Source organism: Rhynchophorus ferrugineus, unplaced genomic scaffold (genome assembly GCF_030347505.1).
Source record: "Rhynchophorus ferrugineus isolate W39M unplaced genomic scaffold, kcgeb_rfMv2 rfM1, whole genome shotgun sequence".
NCBI lineage: Eukaryota > Metazoa > Arthropoda > Insecta > Coleoptera > Curculionidae > Rhynchophorus > Rhynchophorus ferrugineus.
The window spans coordinates 14,342,981-14,356,535 of record NW_027472580.1 but is presented as its reverse complement, the minus strand read 5'-3'; the positions used below and the strand labels follow the sequence as shown (position 1 = coordinate 14,356,535).

The 13,555-nt window shown below is 31.3% G+C and overlaps 1 protein-coding gene across 1 annotated transcript in view; it reads right to left on the bottom strand.

Annotated features, from left to right (window-relative positions):
- The window catches only part of Reck (Reversion-inducing-cysteine-rich protein with kazal motifs), a 164,840-nt gene that overhangs the window by 21,498 nt on the left and 129,787 nt on the right, over positions 1-13,555 (bottom strand). The window contains exons 5-8 of the mRNA XM_076401879.1: positions 11,630-11,849; positions 11,427-11,566; positions 9,632-9,765; positions 1,604-1,859 (exon numbers count right to left, since the gene is read on the bottom strand). Of these exons, the coding sequence (XP_076257994.1) occupies positions 1,604-1,859; positions 9,632-9,765; positions 11,427-11,566; positions 11,630-11,849 (750 nt within the window). The remainder of the gene's footprint in view (positions 1-1,603; positions 1,860-9,631; positions 9,766-11,426; positions 11,567-11,629; positions 11,850-13,555) is intronic.

The window sequence follows — 13,555 nt, the reverse complement described above, 5'->3', positions numbered from 1 at the left end:
ATCTATGTTTTATTAAATATAATTTTATTTTACGCACTGGGTTTAAAAATAACCCTACACCTTCAGTGTTGTTTCTTTTATCTTCTTTCTTCACATAACAGTGTATAGTAATATAGTAATATAGTAATATAGTAACAATATTGTAATTAAGGTAAATTAGTTATTTTTGTATTTTCCCATTTTATAATTTATATATTATTAACATATATTGTACCAAATGTTGTAAATAAATATAACTTGAAAATAAAAAAAACAATGATAAAGTTAATTCTATATGTGATTAATAAATTACAATATATTTTCAGTAATAATATAGATATGCTGTATATAATCTACTAGCGACCCGCCCCGGCTTCGCACGGGTGCAATGCTGATACTAAATTAAATACACTACAGAAAAAATATGAACGTTGTATATAAAAACATAGCGGCCCGACTTTGCTCGGGCATAAAATATATATGCCTATGTCACTCAATGAAAACATGATTAATATCGATCCAGTATTTTTGGTTCATTCATTACTGCCCTTGGCCTGCACGCATTAAATTTGGAGTAAAACAATTCCTCTTCCCCTATACTTACTATGAAGATTTCCTGCTATCTTTGGAATATCTAAATTCATACAATTTTTATTACATTACACATTTTTAAACGCAAATTTTAAATTTGTAATATCTCCGAAAATATTTGTTTAATTTACATGCTGTAAGGAACCATATTGATCTATATTAATTGCACACTGTATTTAAGGTACTTAATTCGATAAGGATTAATGCCGTATTGCTTAAAATAGCTTCGTAAATAAGCCATTTTCTCACGTAAAAAGTAAACAATAAAAATGGTTAATGTGGGTTATCCCTAAAAGATAAACATATACCATCGCGGACTTTTTTGTAGACCTTTTTATGGTGTACAATACTGTAGTACATTAATTTGATCTAACTCGTAGGGTTAGGCAGCGTTTTTGCTAATTGCTAAATAAGCCTAAAAAATAGGTTCATTTACGACATCACGTTAGAAACCTCTAAAATTAGCAATGTTGCCTTAGTATATTATGCATGTATTATACACATAAACCTTCCTCTTGAATCACTCTATCTATTGAAAAAAACCGCATCAAAATCCGTTGCGTAGTTTTAAAGATTTAAGCGCACATATGGATATAGGGACAGAAAAGGCGACTTTGTTTTATACTATGTAGTGATTCAAAGTTTTTTTGTACATACGTCATCAAAATTATTAATGTATTGCCTGCCGCAATTTGTAAATTCCTTTTATAATCAGACAATATTTTCCTTCTCATTTTATTCTAGTTAAAAAGAGACACCATACTGTCAGATTTTTTCGAACACGTAAACGAATGAGCCTGTCAAAGTCGTCCGGTGTCAATAGTCATATGAGGTTAGAACTCTCACCTATAAACTATTATGGCTATTAACTGTGGATTTTAGATGTACTGTAATGTTAAAATAAATTATATTTGATAACATGTTTGCAACATTGCGACGCTTTGACGTCACAAATTTAGATGACGTATGTACAAAATAACTTTAAACAGGCTATAGGTGTATAAACATTAAGTAATAAACATTTCACACCTACCTTCATCTATACAGTTCCTTAACGCTTCCTCGTTGATGTTATTCAAACATTTATCATGGAAATCATCGCCGCTCTTATCCCAATATTTCATAAAGGCCTTTGAACACAACCTGCTGCACTCGCTCGAATTGGCACGCTGACAACAGTGCCATTTGGCGCTGTCCATGCCCACTCGTTCTATTCTCGATTTTTCCATCGATGTTTCCGTGTTTGGCTCGAGCGTGGAATGGCGAAGAAAACACTGCCAAAAGTATGTCTGCAATATAATAGAATCGATATCAGACAACTGATTATAAGGTATGTTATGTCATGCTTGAGAAATGAAAGGAAAAAATTATTCTTATGTTATTACATTTTGAAAAATATTGAACCTAGTTAAAAAGATATTTGTTATTAAAAATAATGTATTAATTTCCCTTTTCGAGGAAAACGAAGGCACCTGGAGGCGTGAAATTTGGCACGGTTAAAGTATATATAACAGGTCAATTGAAAAGTTTCCAGCCTTCCATAGTAAAATACATTTTTTTGCTAAAATTAGTTTTTTTATTTCAACATAATTCCTTTCAAGGGTGATACACTGATTATAGCGACCCTCCAACTTTTCGATACCATTTTTGTAGTATGATTTGTTCTTTGCTTCAAAATAGGCGTCAGTTTCATCGATCACCTCTTCATTCGACGAAAATTTCTTCCCGGCGAGCACAATTTTAAGATCTGAGAACAGGAAATAGTCGCTTGTGGCCAGACCTGGAGAATACGGTGGATGAGGACGCAATTCAAAGCCCAATTCATGGATATTGCCATCGCTTTCACTGACTTGTGACACGGTGCAAAATCTTGGTGAGGCAGAACTTTCGTTTTCCTCAAATGCGGCCGTTTTTTGGCGATTCCGGCCTTCAAACGAAATTCTTGAAGAATTTTAGAATTGCGCTACAAAGAAGTAAATTCCAACAAAAGGAAATACGTCTAACTCAAGTTCCTAGTGATAGCCGTCAGATGGGTGACACAAAATATATAAATAAATGTTTTAAGTTTTGTTTTCTTTGGACCTGGCCGACGCGCTGCCTGCTCATATCAACTACGGACGCGTAATTTTAATTACTACATAAATAATTATCGAAAGGTTGCTTCACTCAAATATATATATATATATATATATATATATATATATATATATATATATATACATTCTTTACTGCTCCTTAAAATTTATTGAAGTTGTAGCGACCTTCAGGCATGTCCAATTTTGGATCGTGGAATAACAGTCAACAAAGTACCCAGAAATATAATACCAGATGTTGAAAACGGACGGGGTGCCAGCAGCGCCAACTACAACACGATAACGAATAGCTGGCAACCCCGAGACGTTTATTTGGGATGTTATTGAAGGGTATTTCCAATAATTCAGTAACCGACCACCGTTTGGTTCAGACGTGCCACCATCGATTGCCCAAGCCACGTCACCAGGTAACACCGCTGCCATCCGTTTTATCTATGTTGTATTTTCTACATTTTTTATATTGCCACTAAATAACGGTCACATAATGTAAATACCACTGTTTCATTTCGTCTTACCTCCATTCGCCGACCGAATACAACCACAAAAAGTAGTTGTTAACACTTCTTATTGGTTTTGGGAAGATATTAGAAAACATTATGACTGGGGAAAATTTCTAAATATGTTAGTAAATACCACTGCCACCAATCCGGAGTTAACGTGACTAAAATCTGTATATTAGTTACTTTCATTTATTTTGAGCCGTGATATCTATTAATAAGAATGTTAAGTATCGATTTAAATGATTGAGCTCTTGAAATTAAGTTTGCCAGATTCATTACTTTGAATACCTTTAGAGACCTATGCGGATGTTACTCCGTCCTATCCCAAATATTCGCTTTTGTTTCAACGATATAAATGTAGTTTTAGTTTTAATTTTTTTAAGTTGTATTAAATATCTAAATTACAGGTTTATTAAAAATAGTAGCGCTTAATTTTAAAGATTTACTAAAAATATCGCTATTTATTTTAAAGTTGAAAAAATATCGATATTTTCAATATTCCGCTTAATATTTTTAATATCGTTATTTTATATATATTTCTCTTAAAATATCGATATTTTTTCTGATTTAGAATTTAGAAATGATTTAGAATAACAACATATCGATATTTTTCTCCGCCGACATTCTTGTTCTCCCGTATTACTGATCCTTGAAATCCTTGAACCCCTGCATTTGAATTTTCTATCTACAATGGACTTGGATTTATAGTTGTCAACAGTTCACCAAGCATTCAACAATTCAATGAAATGCTAATATTGTTCAGAAAAAATAAAATATTAAAATTATTAATCTAAAAATTGTTGAGAACCAAACAGAAGTATCAACAAAAAATATATGTATATTATTAGTTTTGTAACCAGTGTATTTTAACCACCTAAATTAGTATATACATTTTAGCAATAATGAAGGAATTACATGGAAATAAAATAAAAAAATTCTAATTTATGTCTCGTCTTTCAAAAGTTTTTTATTCTGCTGTAAAAACAAATGTTTACTACGAATTCATCTAAAACATTTGATACGCCTAGAAATATAAAAGCTAAAAATATAGATATAATCCCGGTCCGTAGATTAATAGCTATAAATTATCGCTATTACAAAATGATCTTATGAAAATAAAAAATACAAGAATGGCCATAAATAATCCGAGATTTATAATTTAAAATATTTACTAAAAAACCTGATATATTGCCCATCGCTTCCGCTTGAAATAGAATTGGTAATCATTTTAGTGTCATGAGAACCGCCATGAATTTAAATATACTAATTATCGACGAAAATTATAGTGGGATCCGCCGTCAATTATACTGTATTTAGTACCGCAATTCGCATGCAAAATAACTCAGTTTAATATGCCTTACAGACATTCCCAGTAGTTTTAAGACAAATGAGAATTTATAGGGAAACATTAAAACGCGCTAGTTCTTGCAATTACTTGACTTATATCTTCCATCCGCCAATCTCTAAGCTAAATAGTTCATATTAAAACAAGTTAAAACTGTTACAATTACACAACAGGTCTGCAACAAGAAGTACTGTTTATAGATGTCTTTCAACAGATTTCTATGTATTTTAGTATGCTGAAAACGAAGATAATATGGAAACAATTCCAGGATGCACAATGGCGTCTATTCATAGATTCATTAAAAAGAAGAGTTAGAGCAATTCTGCTTTTAAGCTTTTCTTCCTCTAACTTTGAAGAATATTTCCAAAAATTTCTTACCAAATTGGTATGTTGCTAATTATAATATGAAAACCATGGTTAAAAGGTGTGCGGCAATTTCAAGAAGGAAAGATGGTGAAAATAACGTATTTTATGAAACATTGGTGCCTTCACATAAAATTCATTTACTGCCGCTACAGATAAAGTTGGGATTGTAAATTCACTTTCAGTAACCATAGAGAGAACAAACCTAATACCAATACACCAGTTTGGTTTGGTCCATAGAATAACATATATTAATGGAAAAGCCTACGAAAGTAAAAAAGTATGCTCAGCTATATTCTTAGATGTAGCACAGTCCTTCGATAAGATTTGGTATAAAGGCATTGTTCATAAACTACAGGAAATGTTACCAAAACAACACACCGAACCATTAAAATCGTACATTACAACCAGAATTTTTAGAGTCAATCAAGAAGAAGCTTACTTTACAACAAAAGAAGCTAAAGCAGGTGTACTACTAAACTACTAAAGGTACTATTAAAGGAAGTGTACTGGGGCCAATACTTTATCTACTATACACTTGTGATATACCACAAATAGAGAATATTAGGATAGCTGCATTTGCTCATGATACTGCGATTATAGCTGTCGGAGACAATAGCGAAGAAGCTTCACGAAAATTAAAACCGCAAGTGACATAAGTAATTGGAGACAAGCTTGGAATTTTTTTTATTACTCTTCGTCAGTTCACAATCTGCCCTATTGGCAATAAGTATTTCTTCTGTCTATATTATATATACAATCTTCTGTATAAAATATTATCTTAATTAATTAGTCTTATTCTAATGCTTATTCTAAAGTCTACATATGTCCAGTAATTAGATCAAGTGGTGTTAAACGTTTTAGTCTACGCACTTCACTATCACGTCGCATATTTAGCTGATTAGCGAGTACATTGGGATGCACTGACACTCTTTCGAAGTACTTCACACAAACACTCGTTATAGGTTCTAGAGGAATATCGCGTTGTATCACTTTATTTGAAATATAGTACGGAGCATCAACAATGGCACGCAACACCTTATTTTGGAACCGTTGAATGATGGATATATTAGATTTGCTAGCGGTACCCCATAGTTGAATTCCATATGTCCAAATGGGCTTGAGTATAGATTCATACAGCAATACCTTGTTATCTAATGATAACTTGGATTTGCGCCCAATGAGCCAATACATTTGATATAATTTTAGTCCCAGTTGTTTCCGTTTAGAGAGTATGTACTTCTTCCAGGTTAGGCGTCGATCTAAATGCATACCAAGATATCTAACATGCTCTGCTGGAGTTGACGATGATTGATGTTCACTGGTGGACATGTTCTTCTACGCAGCGTAAACGTTATATGCGTGGATTTTGATTCATTGGCTTTAATACGCCATGTCTTCAACCATATTTGTATTTGCTCCAGGTGGGTTTGTAGGTTTATTGATGCTGTGACTGGATCTTCATGGGATGCTGAGATTGCTGTATCGTCTGCATATGTTGCCACAGTAGTTATTTTTATGGTGGGCAGATCAGCCGTATACAGAAGATACAGTACTGGACCCAGTACACTACCTTGCGGAACTCCTGAATATATGGGATTTAATTCGGTATGTTCATCGCCTTGATTTACAATGAAATGTATGTCAGTGAGATACGATTTTAGTAGCTGATAGTCCGGATGAGGGAGAAGTTTCTTTAGTTTAACCTGCAAGCCCGTATGCCATACTTTGTCAAAAGCCTGAGATATGTCTAGGAAAGCAGCCGAACAATATCTATTGGCATTTAGGTTAGCGTTTATTTTGTTTAAAAATATATGCACGTGTTCTATAGTCCCATGCTAATTGCGAAAGCCAAACTGATGTTCTGGAATAATTTTTCTTTTTTCTATTATATAGTTTAGCTTTTTTATGTATAATTTCTCGAAAACTTTCGAGTTTATTGATAATAAACTTATAGGTCGGTAGGAGGTCACATCTTCTGGTATTTTTCCTGGTTTAAGTATCATTAATATTTTAGCTACTTTCCAGATAGCTTGGAAAATAAAAATTAATGAAAGTAAATCTGTACATCTGCAGTTCACCTTCAATCAGACTGTACAAGCATCAATAGCATTAATTAACACTATCATTCCATATAGCAACAACGCTAAATATATCGGAATGAATCTTGATGCAAAACCTCGCTAGAAGGAACTTATAAAGAAGAGAAAATAGAACTGGAATTGAAATATAGCAAAATGTACTGGCTAATTAGGAGCAAATTATAATTATGAGTACATAATAATACTGATAATACTGAAACCTATATGGATATACGGAGTTCAATTATGGGGATGTTTTGCAAAGAGTAACATAAAGAGTATACCAATTTTTCAGAACAAAGTCCTGAGAGGTATTGTGGGCGCACCAAAATTCTATAGGACTGATTACCTACATCGAGACCTTCAAGTACCCACCCATGAGGAAAGACTCCATTCTCATGAGAATATTGAAGTATTGCAGCTTTTGGATACCACCAGAACAGGACACAGACTCAAAAGAATCAAACCATCTGATCTTGTGTAGTGTTGTATAGTGAGCTGCATATAATAAAAATATTGCAGCAACATGTATATACATTATTTTATCACAGACTGAGATAGCGCCGATGAGATTTAATTTATCATAAAGACAAATTGTAGGTTAGTCGGAAACGACTAGTAACAATGTAATAATTAAATAATTATTTTAAGTTCACACTTGCAAAGTTTCCAGGTCTCTCAGGAACAGGTCTCTTATCACTGACCCGGAATTCATCACCACCATGATGGATCCTCAAAAAGAAGGGTGGATTGCTTTTAAGAAGCCCATAAAAAAAGATGTTTAGGTTTATAAGCTATAGCTTATAGCAATCGTTGGAAGTCTATGATACTAAAGGGATATTTTCTTCATTCCTACTTCAACTACATTCTGGAAAATCTGGGAGATGTGAGTGAAGGTTAAGGTGAATGATATTACCAGGACATTAAAGTGATGGAGAAAAGATACCAAGAAAAATGGAGCATCTTAATGGTATCATACTACTTTATTCAAAACCTTTATTTATTTTACACATATTACATTAGAAAGATTGCACTTCTTAAATGTTATTATAGAAATGGAATGTTTTTGAAACGGAAATTATGAATGAAAACTCAGCAAAAACTAATAGCGTGCAGAAAGTAGAGAAATATAAAGCACTCATGCACATATTCAAAAATATTCCTTCAATCTAAAACTTTCTAACCCGGCCAACTAACGAACGTTCAATTCAGAAACAATCCTAGAAGATATCTGGTGTTATATAATCAGGTTACTGACGATACTGAAATAATTTTTACTTACAAAAGTTACCCATACATATTTCACACATAAAGTGCTTGTATACATTCATGATTATCTTCTCACTATAAAATCGCATTTATTGAGAAAAATTAGTTCAATATGTATTAGAAAATATATTTTCAATAATTTTCTGCAATTTTTTTCCAGTTTTTTTTCTGACAACTTGACGATACCGATTCAAATAACAATATTGATTGGTAACGATCCATTTATCGATCTATTTTCGCATTTCCAAACTGTTTGAAAGCTAAGTCTTGCGTTGTCATGCAGGAGGGTGACTGTGTGTGTTATTCGCTACCACTGGTCTTTTCTGCAACAATACGTCATTCAATATGATTAATTGACATTCGGTAAATATCTGCAGTAACAGTTTCATTCAACTTTAACAGATCCTAATAAAATACACCTTGCTGATGCCACCATACGTAAATCAATACTTTATAATTATGAATATTCCATCTTGGTCTCGATGGGGTTGATTCTCTTGGACTAATCAATTATAATACCCCGCAAAATAACCCTCTTCTTCTTGGCATAGAAGCAATGAAACCACGATGTTGAATTAGTTCCAAATAATATCTTCAATCAGATCGTATAGTAGCAAATGTCTCTCATTTTGGATCTTTCCATTCGAATATAGGCATCTACAAACAGTTGATTTACTAAGTGCAAAGCAATAAATCCAATATATATTGCAGTTCCCTGTCTTTGACCTGTTTGGTCCACCTAGCTGTTCCTTGTCATAGACATCAAAACTTTCGTTTTTAAGTCAGATTGGTCAGAGCGAATTACTTTGAAATAACAGTTTTCAGTAAAAGATGCTTTAAGGATTTCAAAAATATCAATATATCGTTACTAAAAAATTATAATTTAACTTTACTGCCCCGATGACTCCAAAAAGACTTAGAATGAATCAAAGTGTTTGTATATTTATTAAAGTATACCATCAAGTATACACTGTAATCTACATTTTGGTAAATATGCACATGCGCAGGATCGGATGGGCCCACAGGAATACCGGTGAATTACTCGTTAATAGAAACTATATTTTCATTTGATTCCGAAAGTTACAGAATTTTGGCCAGAACTTGTGAAATCGGGCCCACAGTACAATATAAGAAAATTATCAGTAAAGCACAAGTAAACTCATCTCAAAACAGTAAGTCATTGACCACTGAAAAATACACAAGATAAGAGTTAATAGCATCACTATTATTAACGCGAATTCGATAAAAATTGACATTGATATGTTTATCAGAGGTTTGCCAGCCAGTTTTGGTCTAGGACATTGTGATAAATAACCCACAAAATTAATATGGAACGTATTATTTCATTTTAAATCCGATCATAAAATATTACATATTAAAAAAATGTGATCATACACAAAATATACAAACCTGTGGTAACGGCGCTCCACATCCGTTCAACATCAGACTGTCATAAATTTCCTGAATAGTTGTCGTTTTCGATAATACTGCTCTGCAGGCTTCTCTACATTTAATGTTATTTGATTTATCGCAGCAGTGCATATCTAAAACACGAAGTTCAAGCGGGTTAAACACATTTCCTGTACAGTAAACCTAATAAAAAAATCAATTTATTATATCTAGCTTATACAAGATTTTATTACTCGAAGATAAAAATGAAAAAAAAATTAATTGAGTTATTTTTTTATAGATTTTTATAGATTTTCTATACAACAAATTGCTATATTAGTAAAAATATTCATCTATCTACCGAAACAGCGTCAAACAGAAGAGCTAATAATGAGAACGAAAATGTTGAGTTATGGCATGCGTATTTTAAGTTACGCATAATGTTTCATTCATCAATTATCTCATAAACACACAAAATAATAATAATATGTCAATCATGTAATATAGTACATTTTGACAACATTTCTTTTGTCTAAATGATGCGATATATATATATATATATATATATATATATATATATATATATATATATTGCTCAGTTAAAATGAAATAACATTACATGGACCATATTGGAAAAGATATTTATATATATAGATTGAAATATTTAAAAAAATCGTTAATGTATCAATTATTTCGAACTACTGAAAGCTACAAAATTTTCCATATATCTAAAAAGAGTATCGCCATAGAAAAACAAAGACATAGAAAGGTAAGTTAAACTACTTCACAACTATGTCCCATGTATGAAAACAAAAAAAAACTAACTAACTGCTCTTGGTTTGATACATAAGTTTGAAATTTTATAACATATCTTTGGTTATTTGTTTTTTTAATTTTGTGTATTATTTTAATGAATTTTTTTATACGTTGTTTTTATTTATAACATTTACAGTAGACATGATTTGATTAAATTTACAAACGAAACAAAAGTCTTGTTTCCTGATGTCAAGGTTAATACATTCTTTTCTAAAATATCCTGCTCTAGCTTATATATATATATATATATATATATATATATATATATATATATATATATATATATATATATATATATATATTGCTCAGTTAAAATGAAATAACATTACATGGACCATATTGGAAAAGATATTTATATATATAGATTGAAATATTTAAAAAAATCGTTAATGTATCAATTATTTCGGACTATTGAAAGCTACAACATTTTCCATATATCTAAAAAGAGTATCGCCATAGAAAAACAATGACATAGAAAGGGAAGTTAAACGACTTCACAACTATGTTCGCATGTATGAAAACAAAAAAAAAACTAACAAATTTATTGCTTTTAGTTTTATACCTAAGTTTGAAATCTTATAAGATATCTTTGGTTATTTTGTTTTAATTTTGTGTAATATTTTAATGAATTTTTTTATACGTTGCTTTTATTTATAACATTTACAGTAGACATGATTTGATTAAATTTACAAACGAAACAAAAGTCTTGTTTCCTGATGTCAAGGTTAATACATTCTTTTCTAAAATATCCTGCTCTAGCTTATATATATATATATATATATATATATATATATATATATATATATATATATATATATATATACATTTAATGTTAGATTAATTAATTTTAAAAAAAAATTAAAGGGTGAGTAACAAGAATATATTGATGAAATGTTTTAAACCCCATTTTATTCATCAATTAATCATAATATAATAATATTAATAGGTAAACAATTCAAATAAATAAGTAAATAAATTTAAAATCAAGTTATCTACATACGTTTGATTGAATTTTCAACAGGGGTAATTTTGACGAGATCTTTGACACATTCCACCACTTTAGAACTTCTTTCTTCGCATTCTTCTTTCAATTTCTGTCTTTGGTATTTGGTCGGTGTTATTTGGCTACGAAAAATGTCTCTACAAAATCAGAATAAACGCATTATTTTTCATACACGATAATTTATAATCTTTACCAATTACCTGCACACTTCTCTACATTCCATAGATTTAGCATTGCCACAACAATCCTCCCCTTTTTCCTGTTTATGGATGCAGCTGAAAAATGCAATCTCATCGCTTTTTCGACAACTTCGTGACAAGTCATCATCAGGGGTACCCGTAGCACAAGCTCTTCGACAACTCTCGCTGTTGGGTATCGAGCAACACACTCTGCCAACCCATGAGTCCCCTCGTGACATATCTGTAAAAGAAAAAGTAATTCAGAAATATTTGCAATTAGTTAGTTTCGTATTTTAACTGATAAAAAAAATATCTCAAGCGCATGTTATTCTTTGAGAATTCTATGGTGATAATGTTTTACGCGATAAATTTGTAGTCGATAAGTTTGGCCTTAAGAAATATAATTCGAGTGATGTCAGACCTAGACCTGGGTAACCAACATTATGAACTTACAGAGTCATTATAAACAGTGTAGTCCTAAATAAAGTTTAGTGAATATTGATGTGTATACATATATTGAAAGGTAATTTTTCAACTTGCAGCCAAGTATATTAAATGGTTTTAATAACAAACTGCAACTGAGGACGAAAAATTGATATTTTACCATAATCCCAAATGGAAAAATAATATATTTATCAATATTAACTTTCATCATTTCAAGGTCTCATTATGAACTATGACAAAGTGATTTGCCTATATGATGTTATATTCTTACATGTATTCTGATGATTTCTTCACCTCAAAATATTAAAATATTTTCCATCGATATATTTAATATATTTAAAATTCAGCATAGTCACTGTCTCTCACTCACTAATACATTTCTCTTAACGTGTAGCAAGTTTTGCCACCAGTGACATATCTTATCTCGTATTTATTACACTTTTCCCATCTTTCTCACAACATGTCAATCAACACTGTATTAAAAGCATGATATTGATATGATATGATATCTGGTGCGGCACAACTTCTCATTTGAGCTGCAACAGTGTATCCTTCACAACTCTCAATCGAGCATTTTGTGGACGAGCATTGTTATACAAGGAGATGACTTTGCCTCTCTTACTTGTAATTGATAGTCATTTTCCCAACAATAAGTCTTTCAATTTATTCAAAGCTCGTCATACAACACACCTTACTAATCCCACGATATACATAGCAAGACTTTATGGTTACAAATATCCAGCTCCTTGTCTATGTGTCTCTTCTATACTAATCCATGCTTTTTGCACTTAGGATTGACATAGCAACTCAATTTTTCATCCCTAATCACAAAATATTTCTGTCTTGGTAAGCAATAAAGCTACTCCACAATATAATTTTCTATCAATTCATATGGCAGCCTTTTTCCTTTCTTTTAGATCTCTGTCATCGCATATAAACATGTTGATATAATTAAGTCATCAATTGCTAATCTGTCTAAAAGTACTTTGAGCATAACGTATCATAATTTGGCAGGTTCCCTCTGTTTACTTTTATAAACACCATAAAATATATCCTAGTCTTGAAAGACAAGATATATTTTTATGATAGTCTTCGAAATTTTCTTGAGAAGTGGAAGAAAATATTAGCTAGTTTTAAATAATATTTTTATCAATTTGTTGATTTATTTTGCTTCTAATAATGCTCCCAATAGCACTTTTATATTTAAATAGGATGCAAACTTTTATCAGCTTTTTAATTTATTGTACAATGTTTCACAATAATCGTTACATATTAATAACCACTATATCAAAATTATCCAACATATGGTGTCCATTTTAAACCAAATACTTAATAAACAATAAATTACTTTTATTTTTATTTCATACATAAAGACATTCTTAACGCATATAAAGTAAATATACTGTAACCTTATCGATAACCCACAGGATTACTGTTGGCTAAGAATAATTTAGTGATAGCAAACGACAAAGATTATGGTTAATTTTTACGATGACCGTAATT